Genomic DNA, 13,639 nt, shown 5'->3' with positions numbered 1-13,639 from the left:
CGTATCCAAGTATATTTTTTACATGAAGCAGCGCATGCCTAAGGACATTCGGAATATTATTTCGATACTTCAGATACCTAGACTTATCCCTCTGGAAAGAATAGTTAGATGGTCCTGTGTTTTTTGATCTCAATATATATTAGTTTTTCGCTTTCTAATATCTTATTTAATTGTTAAATCTGGAACCTGCGACAGACATCTAAGAACCTCATTGATTCGACTATGGATCTCATCTCCAGATAGAGTTCGTGTTCGAGATTGTAGTCTGATTCGGAACAGATATCTAATTGCACTATTAGTTTCATATTTGTCCATTAGATCAACAGAAACGAGATCATCGCATTTGATGATGGATATAACATGCTTCAATTTCACTTCCGTGCTTTTTGGAAGTTCAATACATACATCTTTGTAGGAAGAAGGGTACTTGGAAGGGGTTTGGATAGTTCTTGTTCTTTCATGACCCGGCTTAAGAACTACATAGAATCCTCACATTACCACTGGAATAGAGGTGTTTAGAAATCCCATATGACCAGAAGATCCATTTATCCTTAAACAGGAACCCTTCAAGAAGGTTAAAGGGCATTCGGTGACCTCTTCATCAAATCTAACCAAACCCTTAAGTATGGCAAACGTTCTTCTAAGTAGGGCCTGAAGATCATAGATATCCATTGGTAAATTAGTTTCACCCATAGGGAATCTGGACTTTCTTTCGGGAACAACCACGTTCAACACTCACTCAGGAGAATCTTTAGTGTTTCGCTCAAAAATTTCAAATACTGGTCTAAGTGGATTTTTACCCCTGTAGTTATTCTCCAAAGACCTAATTAGTTCCAGGATAGCATTCTTTCTAAGAGAAACATGGAAGGTAGAAACCGGATTTGTTACCGACGGTTCGTTGGGAGTGGACTCGTGCAGATTAAAGGTGGTGCATTCAAAAAATCCATAGTTCTTCCACAATTCACGAATTCTTTCTATATCAAACACCATTTGGTTGTCAACAGGTTTGCAAATAACATTCTTTATGGGATGTGATTCAACCTCATCCCATCCGATGATGGAAAGAACTTCATCCACCACATCCCTCTCTTTCTGAACATCTTCTCTCCATTCGGGAACAAAAACTTCACCATCCTTCAATACGAAGAAATCAGTTCTTTTTCTTCAGTCAGAAGGAAGCCCTAGGAAATTTAATACTGAGCTAGAGTCCACCATCACCCTTTTGAGTGCAAATTTAATATTAGGTGCGTTCTTTTCCATGGCAAGCGCAAGTTTGTGAAAGCATTTGGGTTTCCTTCTAATCGCAGATTTATCTCCAGACTTTGCCGTAACTTCGTTAAAGGATATAAGAAGATACTTCTGAATATTGTTCTCGTGCTTCTCATCTGGAATTTGATTATTCATTAAAAGAACCTTCTTCATGTCCCATCCCTCTTTAGGAAGACATCCATGTCTTAACTCCAAGTCTTCCTTTCCGATTATCTTCGCCATTTCCCGGGATATACCTCAAGCGGAATGCAAATCTCCTCTATTGGAAGGAATAGAAAGATCAAAGATTCAATCGTCTAACCATAGATCATCCACCGAAAACTCACCCAATTCCATGTCAACGTCCAGCTCTATGATATTTCCTGAATCATAGTGAGCCACATTCTTTAGAATGTCGCTCTTGAACAACTCGGAATATCCACAAATCATTCCATCAGACTCTATTCCTTGATTAGAAAATTTACGCTTAAAGATAGACAATTCACCATTCATCAACTGTGCTCCAGGAAGAGCAACAACAACCTTAATCCCATTTCGAACATTGTTAGCGCCACATACAATCTGGAATGTCTCCTGCTTTACTGGGATAAATACATCACAGAGTTTAAGTTTGGTACTACCGGCAACAGGAGCCACAAAAGAGATAAATCCATAATAGAGTTTGGTCGGTGTATGGATCTTCTCAAATCCTTCAATATCGATTCCAGCCTTGAACAAAACGTCGGCAATCTCCTCATACGACATTCCCTTTATAGCAGGGAAATATTGAGCAAGAAGATTTCTACTAATAATCATGTTTGTTTTTCAAGAACTCCAAATCTCCCGAATACAGGAATCTAATATCCTCAATGCCGTATTTTATTAGTGCAAGTCGCTCTAAACCAAGTCCTCCGGCAATACATTCATACTTTCCGTCGTAGCCGAATTTAGACAGAATATCCTTCCTAAATAAACCGGCACCAAGAACTTCTATCCAACCGCTACCACCACAAATCTTGCAATCATGATGTCCGGAACAAGAGCAGGAAACATCAAGTTCAACGGATGGTTGGGTAAAAGGAAAATAGGAATTTCTAAATCTATATCTTCTGGAGTCCCCAAACACCGCGTGCATTAGATTTTCAAGGAAATATTTAAGATTAGGAACAGTAAGCTCCTTCTGTAATCAAATGAAATCAAGTTGAGTGAATTGATGAGTGTGTTTTGCAGTTTCATCATCCCTCCTATACACGCATCCTATTGTTGCCACTTTCAGAGAGCATTTATCTTTGTTGGGATTGTCCTTAAGAACTATTGCCGAATTAACTGTACAGTGGGGTCTAAGAATATAATCCTCTCCCACATAGAAAGTCTCCTTTGGGGATCACGAAGGATGATCTCCTGGAACATTAAGATCAAGGAAGTTTTCCTTAGTAGAAACTATCTCTCTTCCTCCTTCTATTTTGAATCCCAGGGAATGAAAGTAATTTATAAGAATTGTTCTCATTTCCGAAATAGGATTGAAAGATGCAGAGGCAAGTTCAAAATTGCAAATAGAAAAATCCCATTTCTTGGCAACTGTAGTGCTGGCAACACCCTCAAACCTTGTTCTCTCGGAATTAAATAGCGCATCTATCTGATCCTTCATCTCATTGAACTGTTGACCTAGAGCTTTCTTGAGTTCTCCATCAGCTTCGTTCAACCTATCCCTTAGTGGATTTAGATGTCTAGCAATTCACCTATTGCGAACATCAATTAGCGACTTAAGGTTTTCGGACTCTGCGAATTGTCTCTTTAGCTGATTAATGTCCATAAAAGTGTTTTCTAATATCGTCTACCTTATCCAATTTTTCTCAAGGGACCTTTTCATTAGTAAAATGACCATACTTAGCCAAGTCTAAATAATTCCAAAAATCTCTACGATTAAACCTCTTATAAATCTCCAAAATGGTAAATCGAAAAACATTATTTATGCAAGACATAATTTCTCCTTCACTTTTATTAGACACAATATTTTTGATATAAAAATCAGCGAAAGCAGAACCACAATGAACAATTGCTTCCAATTCAATAGAATCACATATCCCCGAAGCCACTAAATTTTTGCACACCCATCTGGCGTAGTAAGCTAATAGTCTATCCACTTTGGTCAAGTCCTTTCCGGAGTATCCGCCTCCTCCATGGCCTGCTGAATTTCCATAGGAATCAACCATAATTTTTCGGTTGTTAGATCCGGTATCGGCATCCAATCCCCCTATAGTAAATTTAGAAGAGTGATTTATCAGAACAAACTCTCTATCCCAATGTAAATTACATCCACTAATGGAATCAACAACAACCAATTCATACAGCTGATCCTTAAGTCAAGTAACATCAACATCCTCGTCGTGTTGAACAGACAAATATAGTTGATGAACCGAATCCTGCGAAAGTGCAACCATTGCCTTGCAATCATATTTAATTCCCTTTATTCTTCCGCTCTTAACACACTCCTCTACTCCCCTGATAATCCTGTCAGCAACAACTGATGCTTTGGGAAGATAATTAGACGTTTCGTTTGTGGCGTACCCAACTACAAGACTCTGATCTCCGGAAACTATTCCAAGATTCCCCTCTATTGAAGTAGATCTAATATCTGCGCTCTGGTCCTTAAAGTTAAGTATGATCTGATAATCATCCAGATTGTACCCAAGTCCTACAAGAATCTCTCTTATTCCCTCCCTAACCTTATGCTCATCAAGATTCTCTCCCCCAACCTCTCCGGCAACTGCAATTAAATTCTTGGAGGCCAACACCTCACAAGAAAGCTGCGCTCTAGGATTATGATCCAGAGCAATATCAAGTATTCGGTCAGCTATGGAATCTGCGATCTTGTCCGGATGCCCAACTCCAACGGCCTCCGCAACCTGTATCCTCATTAGATCAGATGCGAAGCGTAGAAAGCTATCATAGCCGCATTATCGCACGCAAACTGCATATCCACCATTTTAACCACCAAACCTGTCTTTCTCAGTTCAGATCTAAGATACTTATTAGCAGATACTCCCCCGGATAAATGAACAACATTTGTACCTTTCAAGAAGGATCAATACTTCAATTTAGACACCAATCCCTCTATAACCCACCTCTGAAAAACGGTGGCCACATACTCCTCCCTATTCTCCATATCCTTAGTCTGTATCTCCTTCCACAATCTCATAACTGCACTTAATATTCCCGAATAACTAAATGGCTGAGCCGGATTCCTATGATTCTTCAAAAGAGAAATAACTTTCCTATCTCTATTGAATAATGAGTCTATGTGCACCCCACCAGGATAAGGATATCCAAGAGCCCTAGCAACCTTATCATACACTTCCCCTAGAGCATTGTCCACCGTCGAATCCAACATCTCAATCTCTCTATAGCTCTTTAAATAGTAAAGAGCAGTGGTCTTGCCAGAAACAACCAAAGCCAACGACGGGAACACCATCTCCTCCGACAATCCCACCGAAAATATATGTCCATACACGTGGTTAATGGGCATCAAATGCTTATTATGGACTATAGATAAGGTCTTAGCAAAAACTCTACCCACCAAAAGACATCCTTCCAATCCCGGCGAATCCGTATAGGCTATGTGAGTTATCTCCCTCCAATATGTCCCGGTCCTATCCAACAATTCCTTCACCAAAGGAAGCAATAACCTTTCATGCTCCCTCGCCGCCAACTCCGGGACCACTCCACCAAATTTAGCTTGTTTAGAGGCAGAAGAAACAACTATGCAATCAAGTAACTTATGATCACGAACCAACGCAACAGAAGTATCATCACAGCTACTCTCTATCCCCAGGATGAGATCGCCCTTCTTTGACATATGCTAAGCCAATTCCTTAAATTTAGAAAAAGCCAACAGCATGTCGCTCTTAGCTTTAGAAGAAAATGCTTTCTCATATTTTTTTTCTATGCCGTTATTGAATGACGGAGACTCTATGGCTACAGCCTTCTCTCGATACTCTTTATCGCTGCTATCATTTTCAAAATACTTGCTCTTCACCGCCGAATACACCTTACTAAACACAGGAGTATATTTAACGTGATCAAAGTTTCTTGCTAAGGTATACTTATATTCTCCGTCATTCTTGGAGAACATTTCTTGATCTTCCTGATCGTATCCATTCGATAGCTTCTTATAAAACTTGTAAATGTTCTCCATCTGTCTCTCATTTAGCCGAGATGAAAACACTAAAAAATCCAGAAAATAAATCTCATCCTCAATCTCCACCATTCTTAGATTCTGGGGTTTTCTATCCTCTCCGATATTCCCTCCATATGAAGCATACAAGCAATCGGCATTATACATAATCCCTCCCTTTATATCCCCGTTCACCAGAGCATCCACAAGAACTGAAGAAGTTTTGTCCATGAAAAGATAGTTGGATCCAAATCCAGAAAACTTACTAATCAAATTCTGATACTGATGAAAGATGTCATTAGAGCTCTTGATGTCTCCCTCAGACATATTCACATCCTCCTGCCCTCCAACCAACCTTGACAGTGACAATATACTCCTAGGATCCTCTATCAATCCCAATTTAGCAGAACCTCCCGAAGGCCTAAATCTACTATCCTTAACTATCTCTTCCAAAACACGGCTTCACTTGTGTTTTCCGTTCTTGAGTCCTGCTATTTCTTCCCCCACATAGCAAAAACTGAGTTTATTCATGAAATAGGGAAATCCATAATCAAGTAAGTTAGTGTTGCTATTTTCCTGCACCACCATCTTCTTGACAACATCAGTAAACAAATCCTTAGCGCCATTCGCATCCTTTATTGCTGTACTGTTATTTTTAAGCTCCAACCTGCTTCAATCCAGCTTACCAACAAGGTTTTCAGAAATCAATTCTTCCAAAATGGAAGTACTAACCACGGCCATACCATAGACATTACTCCTGAATCTATCCTTGACAACCTGATCGTGCTCAAAATAATCAGTTCTAATGCCATAGTCGATGTCTATAGAATTAGCAAGTCCGATATCCATATAATCCTCATAAATGCCTAAATATATTAGATCTGACGAAAAGGGAAGACCCATCGACAACGCGGATATTCCTCCAATCATCCAAACGCCTGCTGCGGCTGCGACCTTTCCCAGAGTATTCACTATTTAGATTTCCTGCATCTTCAAATGCAAGACACTACTGAGGCGGAGATAATAAACATCATCATTATGGATCCCATTACTGAAGACCACAGCTTAATACCTGTCTTCATTCCATACATTTCAGTGGCGAAAGTAGTTAGATTACCCCGCACAAGATTAGTGATAACGTAATCATCAAACGATATGGCAAAGGCCACAAGGGCTGCACCGGCAATATTAGGCAGAAGTGCTGGAATTATTACGTTAAAGATGGACTCATAGATGTGAAAATTAAGGTCATTGGAGGCCAAAAGTAAATTAATGTTTAGTTTGCTGAGTTTAGGATAAAGAAACATGATCACATATGGTATCTGTAAAGCTATGTGTGTGCAGATGACACTAAAAAAACCAAGGGGAATAAATAGGGCCGAGAATAGAAGTGAAAAAGCAATGGCTTGTATGATATCGGGACAAGAGATTGTGGAATTACAGTAGATAAACACCAATCTCTTGCCTCTTCCGTATCTCGTCCAAAGATGAATGGTGGTAATTAGGCCTATTGACAAGGAAATGGGAAGGGAGATTAAAGCTATAAGTAGAGAATTGAATAATGCCTTCAGTACTCGTTTGTTTTCGTCCAGTCTAGAGAAAAAGTCAATGTAATTGGAAAATCCATTTCAGTTACCAATTACAGTGGCAACTGTTCCCTTAACGGATGGGGTATTGAAAGAAAGAAGAATAAAGCATAACAGAGGTATATACAGTCCTGCAAGTATAAGTATCAGAAACCACTTCCTCATCCACTCAAGTAATCTGGAGCCAGTAAAAAAACTTTCCAGATAAATCCTAAGAATATCGAACATGGTATCTTCTCAATAAAACCTTGACGTACTTGAAAAGAATATAAAGAATGAAAACAAAGAGGGTCAAGAACATGGTCAGCATGGAGAGTCTATTAGTTCCTATTCCCTCCTTTCCTCCCGAGACTATGAGGTCATTAATGATTTGGGAAACCATCTTGGAGCTGTTGGACTTATTCATAAAGTCAGCTACTGTTACACAAGTAACAGAGGGCAGAAAAACCATAAACACCACAGACCAAATGGTTTTAGAGGTGTATGGTACAACTATTCTCACGAATGTTTCTAAATGTGTTCTACCCAGATCAAAAGAGGCATTAAGAATGTTTTTGGGAATGGATCTGAAGGAGTTGTAAAAAGTAATAATGGCTATAGGGAGGTTGAGGTAGAAAAGACCTATGATCACATATATTAGTCCCCGCGTGCTATTCATCTCTCCAAATATTAGATCGAAGAAACTCTTTAAGCCTATTAGCTTCACAAAAAAACCCACCCATAGAGGGCAAGTCACTAGGCATATACAAATGATTCGAAAGGTCCGATTGGAGATTCCGGATACCACATAGGCAAAAGGATAACTTATGGACAAAACAATGACTATGGTTGCTGCAGCAACCCATATACTACGTATGATGGCTATTCATAAAGAACCGTTGATGAAGGCAAAGTTTTCTGAAAGAGGTTGTCCAGAAGTAGGAGTGAAAGCGTTGATTAAGACGACTATTAAGGGGAGTATGACGAAAAAGAGGGCAAAAAAATAGAAGGGTAAAAGACTGGTGTTGATCCTTTTACGGACATAACCCCACAGGTAGAACATTCTCTACTGCATTTTCATCACATGGACATCCATGGCTTCCCATACAAGGTCTATCTGCTTACCTATGGGAACTTCGTCTATGTTCTCCACATATATGATCTCGTCCAAGAATCTACACTTAAATTCCCACAGTTGTCCCTTGTAGATAGTTTCTAGAACAGTAACGGAAACAAATCCCTTACCCACTTCCACCACATCATAGTCTTCGGGTCGAATCATCACATATATGGGTTCATTGGGGGCGAAACCATCACATACATCTGTAGTAAATTCATTATCTCCCACCCTTATTAATCCTGGTCTCAAATATACTCCCCTAAATATATTGGCCTTTCCCATAAAAGTGGCCACTCATCTATTCTTAGGGGAATCATAAAGATCCGAAGGACTTCCCACCTGTTCTATTTTGCCGTGATTCAAGACAATCACCTTATCCGAAAGAACAAGAGCCTCCTCCTGGTTATGGGTGATTAATAGAAAGGTAATCTTCAGCCTTTTATGTATCTTCTTCAGTTCCAATTGCAGCTGTTCACGAGTCTCTGCATCCAAAGCTGATAATGGTTCATCCAAAAGTAATATCTGGGGATTGGTTACCAATGCCCTGGCAAGCGCAACCCTCTGCTTCTGCCCTCCCGATAAATTCTCATGATCCTCGTATTCCTTACCAGAAAGACCCACCATTTTGATCATGTCCATAACCCTTTCCCTTATCTCTTCCTTGTTAAGTAACCGCTTAGCATACTTGTTATTGAGTTTCTTCTGCATGATGACCGAGTAATACTCCCAATAAGACTTCTCGTACTCCAAATCCATAATCCTAGAATCCACCGTGGAAAGACAAAATCGCTTCCACTTGGCATAAAAACTTCTGGAATCAATAGCCTGTATTTCTTTCTCCAATTTTTTCTTAAGATTCCTTAATTTGGATGACTTATCATGAACATCATTAAGTCTTTGTCTTGCCTTGTTCTCGGCCTTCTGATGCAGTTGAGCTATTTTCTGTCTGGTTTCTTCAGTGACGTCATGTCGATCCGTAAACATCTTCCGTAGGCCATAAGCAACATTGTCAAATACATTCATATTTGGAAAGAGGGCATAATCCTGAAAAACGGTTGCTGTTGGCCTCTGGTGTGGAAGAGTGTCTTTGATATCTATTCCATTTAATAGTATCTGTCCTGAGTCCGGCTTTATAAATCCGGCAATCATTTTCAAGATTGTGGATTTACCTGATCCTGAGGCTCCTAGGATCGAGACGAAAGAACCCTGTTCAATGTCGAGATTGAAATTAGAGAAGAGTTTATTGTTCTCTGAATATGATTTATTTATGTTTCTCAGGGAGAGAAAATTAGACAATTCCTACCGACGTCACAGGATGCAGAGACTATTCGCTCCTTTCCAAATTTTCAAGATTACGTTCAATTGATTTCTCAGCATAGTCCTTATGTTCCTTCAATAATTTAAAAGATCCATCTGTCCTATATTTGTACTCCTTCAATCGGGAAATTATCCTATTGCATTCATAGTATTTTCTTCTAGCTTCCTTGATGTGCATAACGTGCTGTTCCAATTTTGAAGCTATGTTATCAAGATAGGATATCAGATCCTTAGCAAGGGTATTTGAAAGTAAAGTTCTATTGTCTATTACGTATGCTATCTTATCCTGTATATCATAGGCATATCGAAGATCACTGGCTATTGCAGCATCAGATATGTTGGAGAGTATTGAGTAAAACCTAAAATGTCTTTCCACTAGACTTTTGTAGAGTTCTTCTGAGGCTAAATCTAGGATAAGTGACTCATCCTCTCCTATCTCTGGCTCCTTAGTTAGTTGCGATATTGAATCACTTGAAGTATCCTGAGCCTTAGGTGTCGACTTAAATTCGATGTTGGAAGTGGCTTCTTCTTCGAAGTCTCCAAGAAGACGCTCAGTAACCTTCCTAACTATTCTATTGGGCTTTTTTGATGTGGATTGGGACTCCTCCTCTCTTGCTTTATTTAGATCCAGGAGTTTAGTTTTCTGAGAAGATAGATACTCTATGTTAGATGAGGATAAATGTCTGGATTGTTTAACTAGTTTGAAAACTATGTCCTGATCAAAGAATCCCTCTTTTTTATCTATCTGTGTGTTAAAGGTTGGTATATCATGGTTTCTCTTGTCTATTTGTTCAGGAGTATAGCTAAAGTTACTTTCTTCAGAACTGTTGTTCTTCATCTATCTGTTCGGCATGTCCTCTGGGCTGATGCAGGCGGGAATTTCATTTCTATCTATTTGAGTTGTAGGAACATCCTGTTCTTCCACTCCGTATCTTGGATAACCTTTCTTTAGGAATGATCCTATTTTCACAATTGTTTCATCAGGAAACTCACATTCATCCATATCATCGAAGTGATCCCTCTGTAGAACGGCGGTTATTCTTGCAAAACGCTTAAGGTTATGCTCCATAAGCTCCATGGACTTAAGTACATATACCGGACAAGAAGTAGGATTTTCAAGTGTTTGTTTTTCGAAAGTATCATACAAACCATGAGTGGTAAAGGGTCCGGTAGCCATCGGTTTAGCAAAAACCCTTCCGAACCTACTCATCACCCTATCAAAAAGGGTGAACTCTCAAGACCACTTCTCGTAGAGATGTGTGGCTTTTTCAGGCCTATCTATGAAACTGCTTACATTAGCATATTTCCTAAATTTCTTAAAGTAGTTTCATTCCCGTAACCTCTTCTTAGTAACCCCAGTCACATCCAGGAAAGCACTATCCTTGTTTTCACTGAAGTAGGAAAGGGGCTTTTTGGGATCCCTCTCCAGATTAGCATAAGAGTCCTTCTCTATGAAGAAAGTGGTATCCTCGTAGGATCTTTCCAATCTTGCCCGCTTATCCTCCTCACTTTCTTCAACCACTGGTTCTTCAACATAGTCTTGTTCTTCATCTTCATAGTATTCTTCGTCAACAAACTCCTCGTCTGATTCTTCTTCCTCCTCTATCTCACCATCCTTTAACTCCAATTCTTGTTCTTCCTCCGATTTCTCCTCCTCTATTGGTGTCTCTTCCTGTGCTTCTACTGTTTCCAGCTCTTCCTCCTCGTCATCATCAAATCCCAGATCCTCTTCGTCGTCTAGAAACATAACGCTACACATTGCTCTCTTGCTTTTGAATAGAAAATATCGCTTCCTCTATAGCTTTATATATTAACTGCATATCTCCATTTATGCCTGACTGATACAAAATTGAATTATCACACTCTCCAACTATAAAAATAGATTCATCAGCCTCCGAAAAATTAATCCTAGCAAGCCCATAAGGCTTTACTCCTCCCAAATAACACCAAAGTATTTGGTTAAATAGATTCTTGGCATAATAGCTTTCACGTATACCAAAGACATATTGAATATACGGAACAATCTTATTCATGGACATTCAAACAAAATTCTAATGATAATTTAATCAAATCGTCCAAGGTTCATCCAACTCTACACACTAAACTTGCATTTTGCCCAACAAGAGGATACTTCACTCTACACAAGGACACCATTTCTATTCTCCTCCTTTTGATAATTAAATCCCAATCAAAACCCAGCTTATCGAAGCAGTGATATCTGTGTTCAGAGTCATTAAGAATGAGAGATTCCTTCCAGCTCCTAAAGGAGCAACACTCTACTACACTTATTGGCAAATTCATTGACTCCGAAAGTTTTTTAAGTCCACTCACTAGAGACGGATGTGCCTTAATTCGTTTAGCCGAAGTGGATCAATCATCCGAGAATCACATAGCTTTAAGCAGAACATATTCTCCCTCTTCCAAGGGCTTATCTCTAGGGGTGGCAAAGCAATATCCAATACGTATGATCAAATCCGAAGGATATTTTTCCAAAGGGTCCTCTAGTATTATGTCTCTGATATCCAAAGATCTCAATAGGACAAAAACATTGATCTCCAAATCACCATACTTCCCCCCATAAACTTCCAGGTGAGAAAAAGTATCAAGTTTCTGGAATCCTTCAAGGTATAGAGACAACGATTTTAGAGTATCTGTGGTATTAGGTACTAAAAGCGATATTCTATGGAATTTGGGCGCTTTATCTACTGAGAATTAGGGATTTGCCAGTCATCTCCTGAGGCTGCTTAACTCCAAGAAGATGCAACAATGTGGGAGAGACATCTCCTAATATTCCTCCCTCAGCTAATTCAACACCTTCCTTGCACACTATGATTGGAACAAGGTTAGTGGTGTGTGCTGTATGTGGAGATCCATCCTCATTGATCATCACCTCTGCATTTCCGTGGTCGGCGATCACAACAAGAACTCCACCTAACTCCTTAATTCTCTTGTAGATTCGTCCAAGTTGATAATCCACTGCTTCACAAGCCTTAATGGTAGCAGGTAAAGATCCGCTGTGTCCAACCATATCTGGGTTGGCAAAGTTTAGTATTACGAGATCCACCTTATCCAACTCCCCAAGAAGAGCCTCACCAACTCCTTCGGAGGACATTTCCGGCTTAAGGTCATAGGTGGCAACCTTTGGAGAAGGAATGAGAATCTTCTTCATTCCATGGTACTCCACGGTCTTGCCGCCATCAAAAAAATGAGTGACGTGCGGATACTTCTCGGTTTCAGCGATTCTCAATTGAGTAAGTCCGGCTTTAGACACCACTTCTCCGATTGAATTCTTTATGTCGAAAGGTGGGAAAAGAACGTTGGTTGTATTTATCTTCTCGTACTCCATAATGGAAAAGAGAGCGACATTTTTAAAGACCTTTGAAGGAACATAGTCATACAGATTTTTAGAACCCACAAGCATGTGTGACAGTTGTCTTGCTCTGTCTGGTCTGAAATTTAGAAATACAACCACATCATTGTCTTCAATAATTAAGTTTGCACCTTTGCTAGATATTGCAGGTTCAATGAATTCATCTGTGACCCCATGGTCATAATTTTGCTGTATATACTGAATGGGATCATCAAAGGTTCTTGTTCTGTCTTGTCCGGTCAAATAGGTAAATACCTTCTCCTCCCTATCCCAGTTTTTGTCACGATCCATCGCAAAGTATCTACCAGACAATACCCCTATTTGTCCGCCGGTTCTATTTACTACATCCATAACTTTTCTGAAATCCTCTTTAGCTGCGTGTGTAGACACATCTCGTCCGTCGGTGAATCCATGAAGAATATAAGGTTGATTTTTGACCGCACATATCTCGGCAAAGGCCATAAATTGATTCATATTGGAGTGAACTCCTCCCTCCGATATAAGAGAAAGGAAATGGAGTTTGCTACCCCGTTGCTTAACAAGATCTAGGAACTGAATAACTCCAGGCTGCTGATCCAGTTGTTTCTTTTCTATGCAATTATTGATTAAAGATAGACCGGTGTAAACAATTCTTCCAGATCCCAAATTTATATGACCCACCTCCGAATTTCCCATCTGACCAGAAGGAAGACCCACAGATTCCCCAGAAGCCCTAAGAGTAGAGTGAGGATAAGTGGCAAACAAATAATCCATTGTGGGCGTATTCGCCAACAAAGGGGCGTTTCCTTCAGTGTTAGAAGTTAATCCTCAACCATCTAGTATGCAAAGAACAACAGGCCTAGAAC

At 39.7% G+C, this 13,639-nt stretch overlaps 1 protein-coding gene across 1 annotated transcript; it reads right to left on the bottom strand.

Moving 5' to 3' along the window:
• Positions 1–12,122: 12,122 nt before the first annotated feature.
• Positions 12,123–13,268, bottom strand: LOC116889683 (2,3-bisphosphoglycerate-independent phosphoglycerate mutase-like). The gene has a single exon (XM_032890572.1). It carries the CDS (start codon positions 13,266–13,268, stop codon positions 12,123–12,125), a length of 1,146 nt encoding a protein of 381 aa, XP_032746463.1.
• Positions 13,269–13,639: the final 371 nt, after the last annotated feature.

Source organism: Rattus rattus, unplaced genomic scaffold, assembly GCF_011064425.1.
Source record: "Rattus rattus isolate New Zealand unplaced genomic scaffold, Rrattus_CSIRO_v1 PGA_scaffold_51, whole genome shotgun sequence".
Taxonomy (NCBI): Eukaryota; Metazoa; Chordata; class Mammalia; order Rodentia; family Muridae; genus Rattus; species Rattus rattus.
The sequence above is the reverse complement of the archived record's forward strand: the minus strand, read 5'-3'. Positions and strand labels throughout refer to the sequence as shown.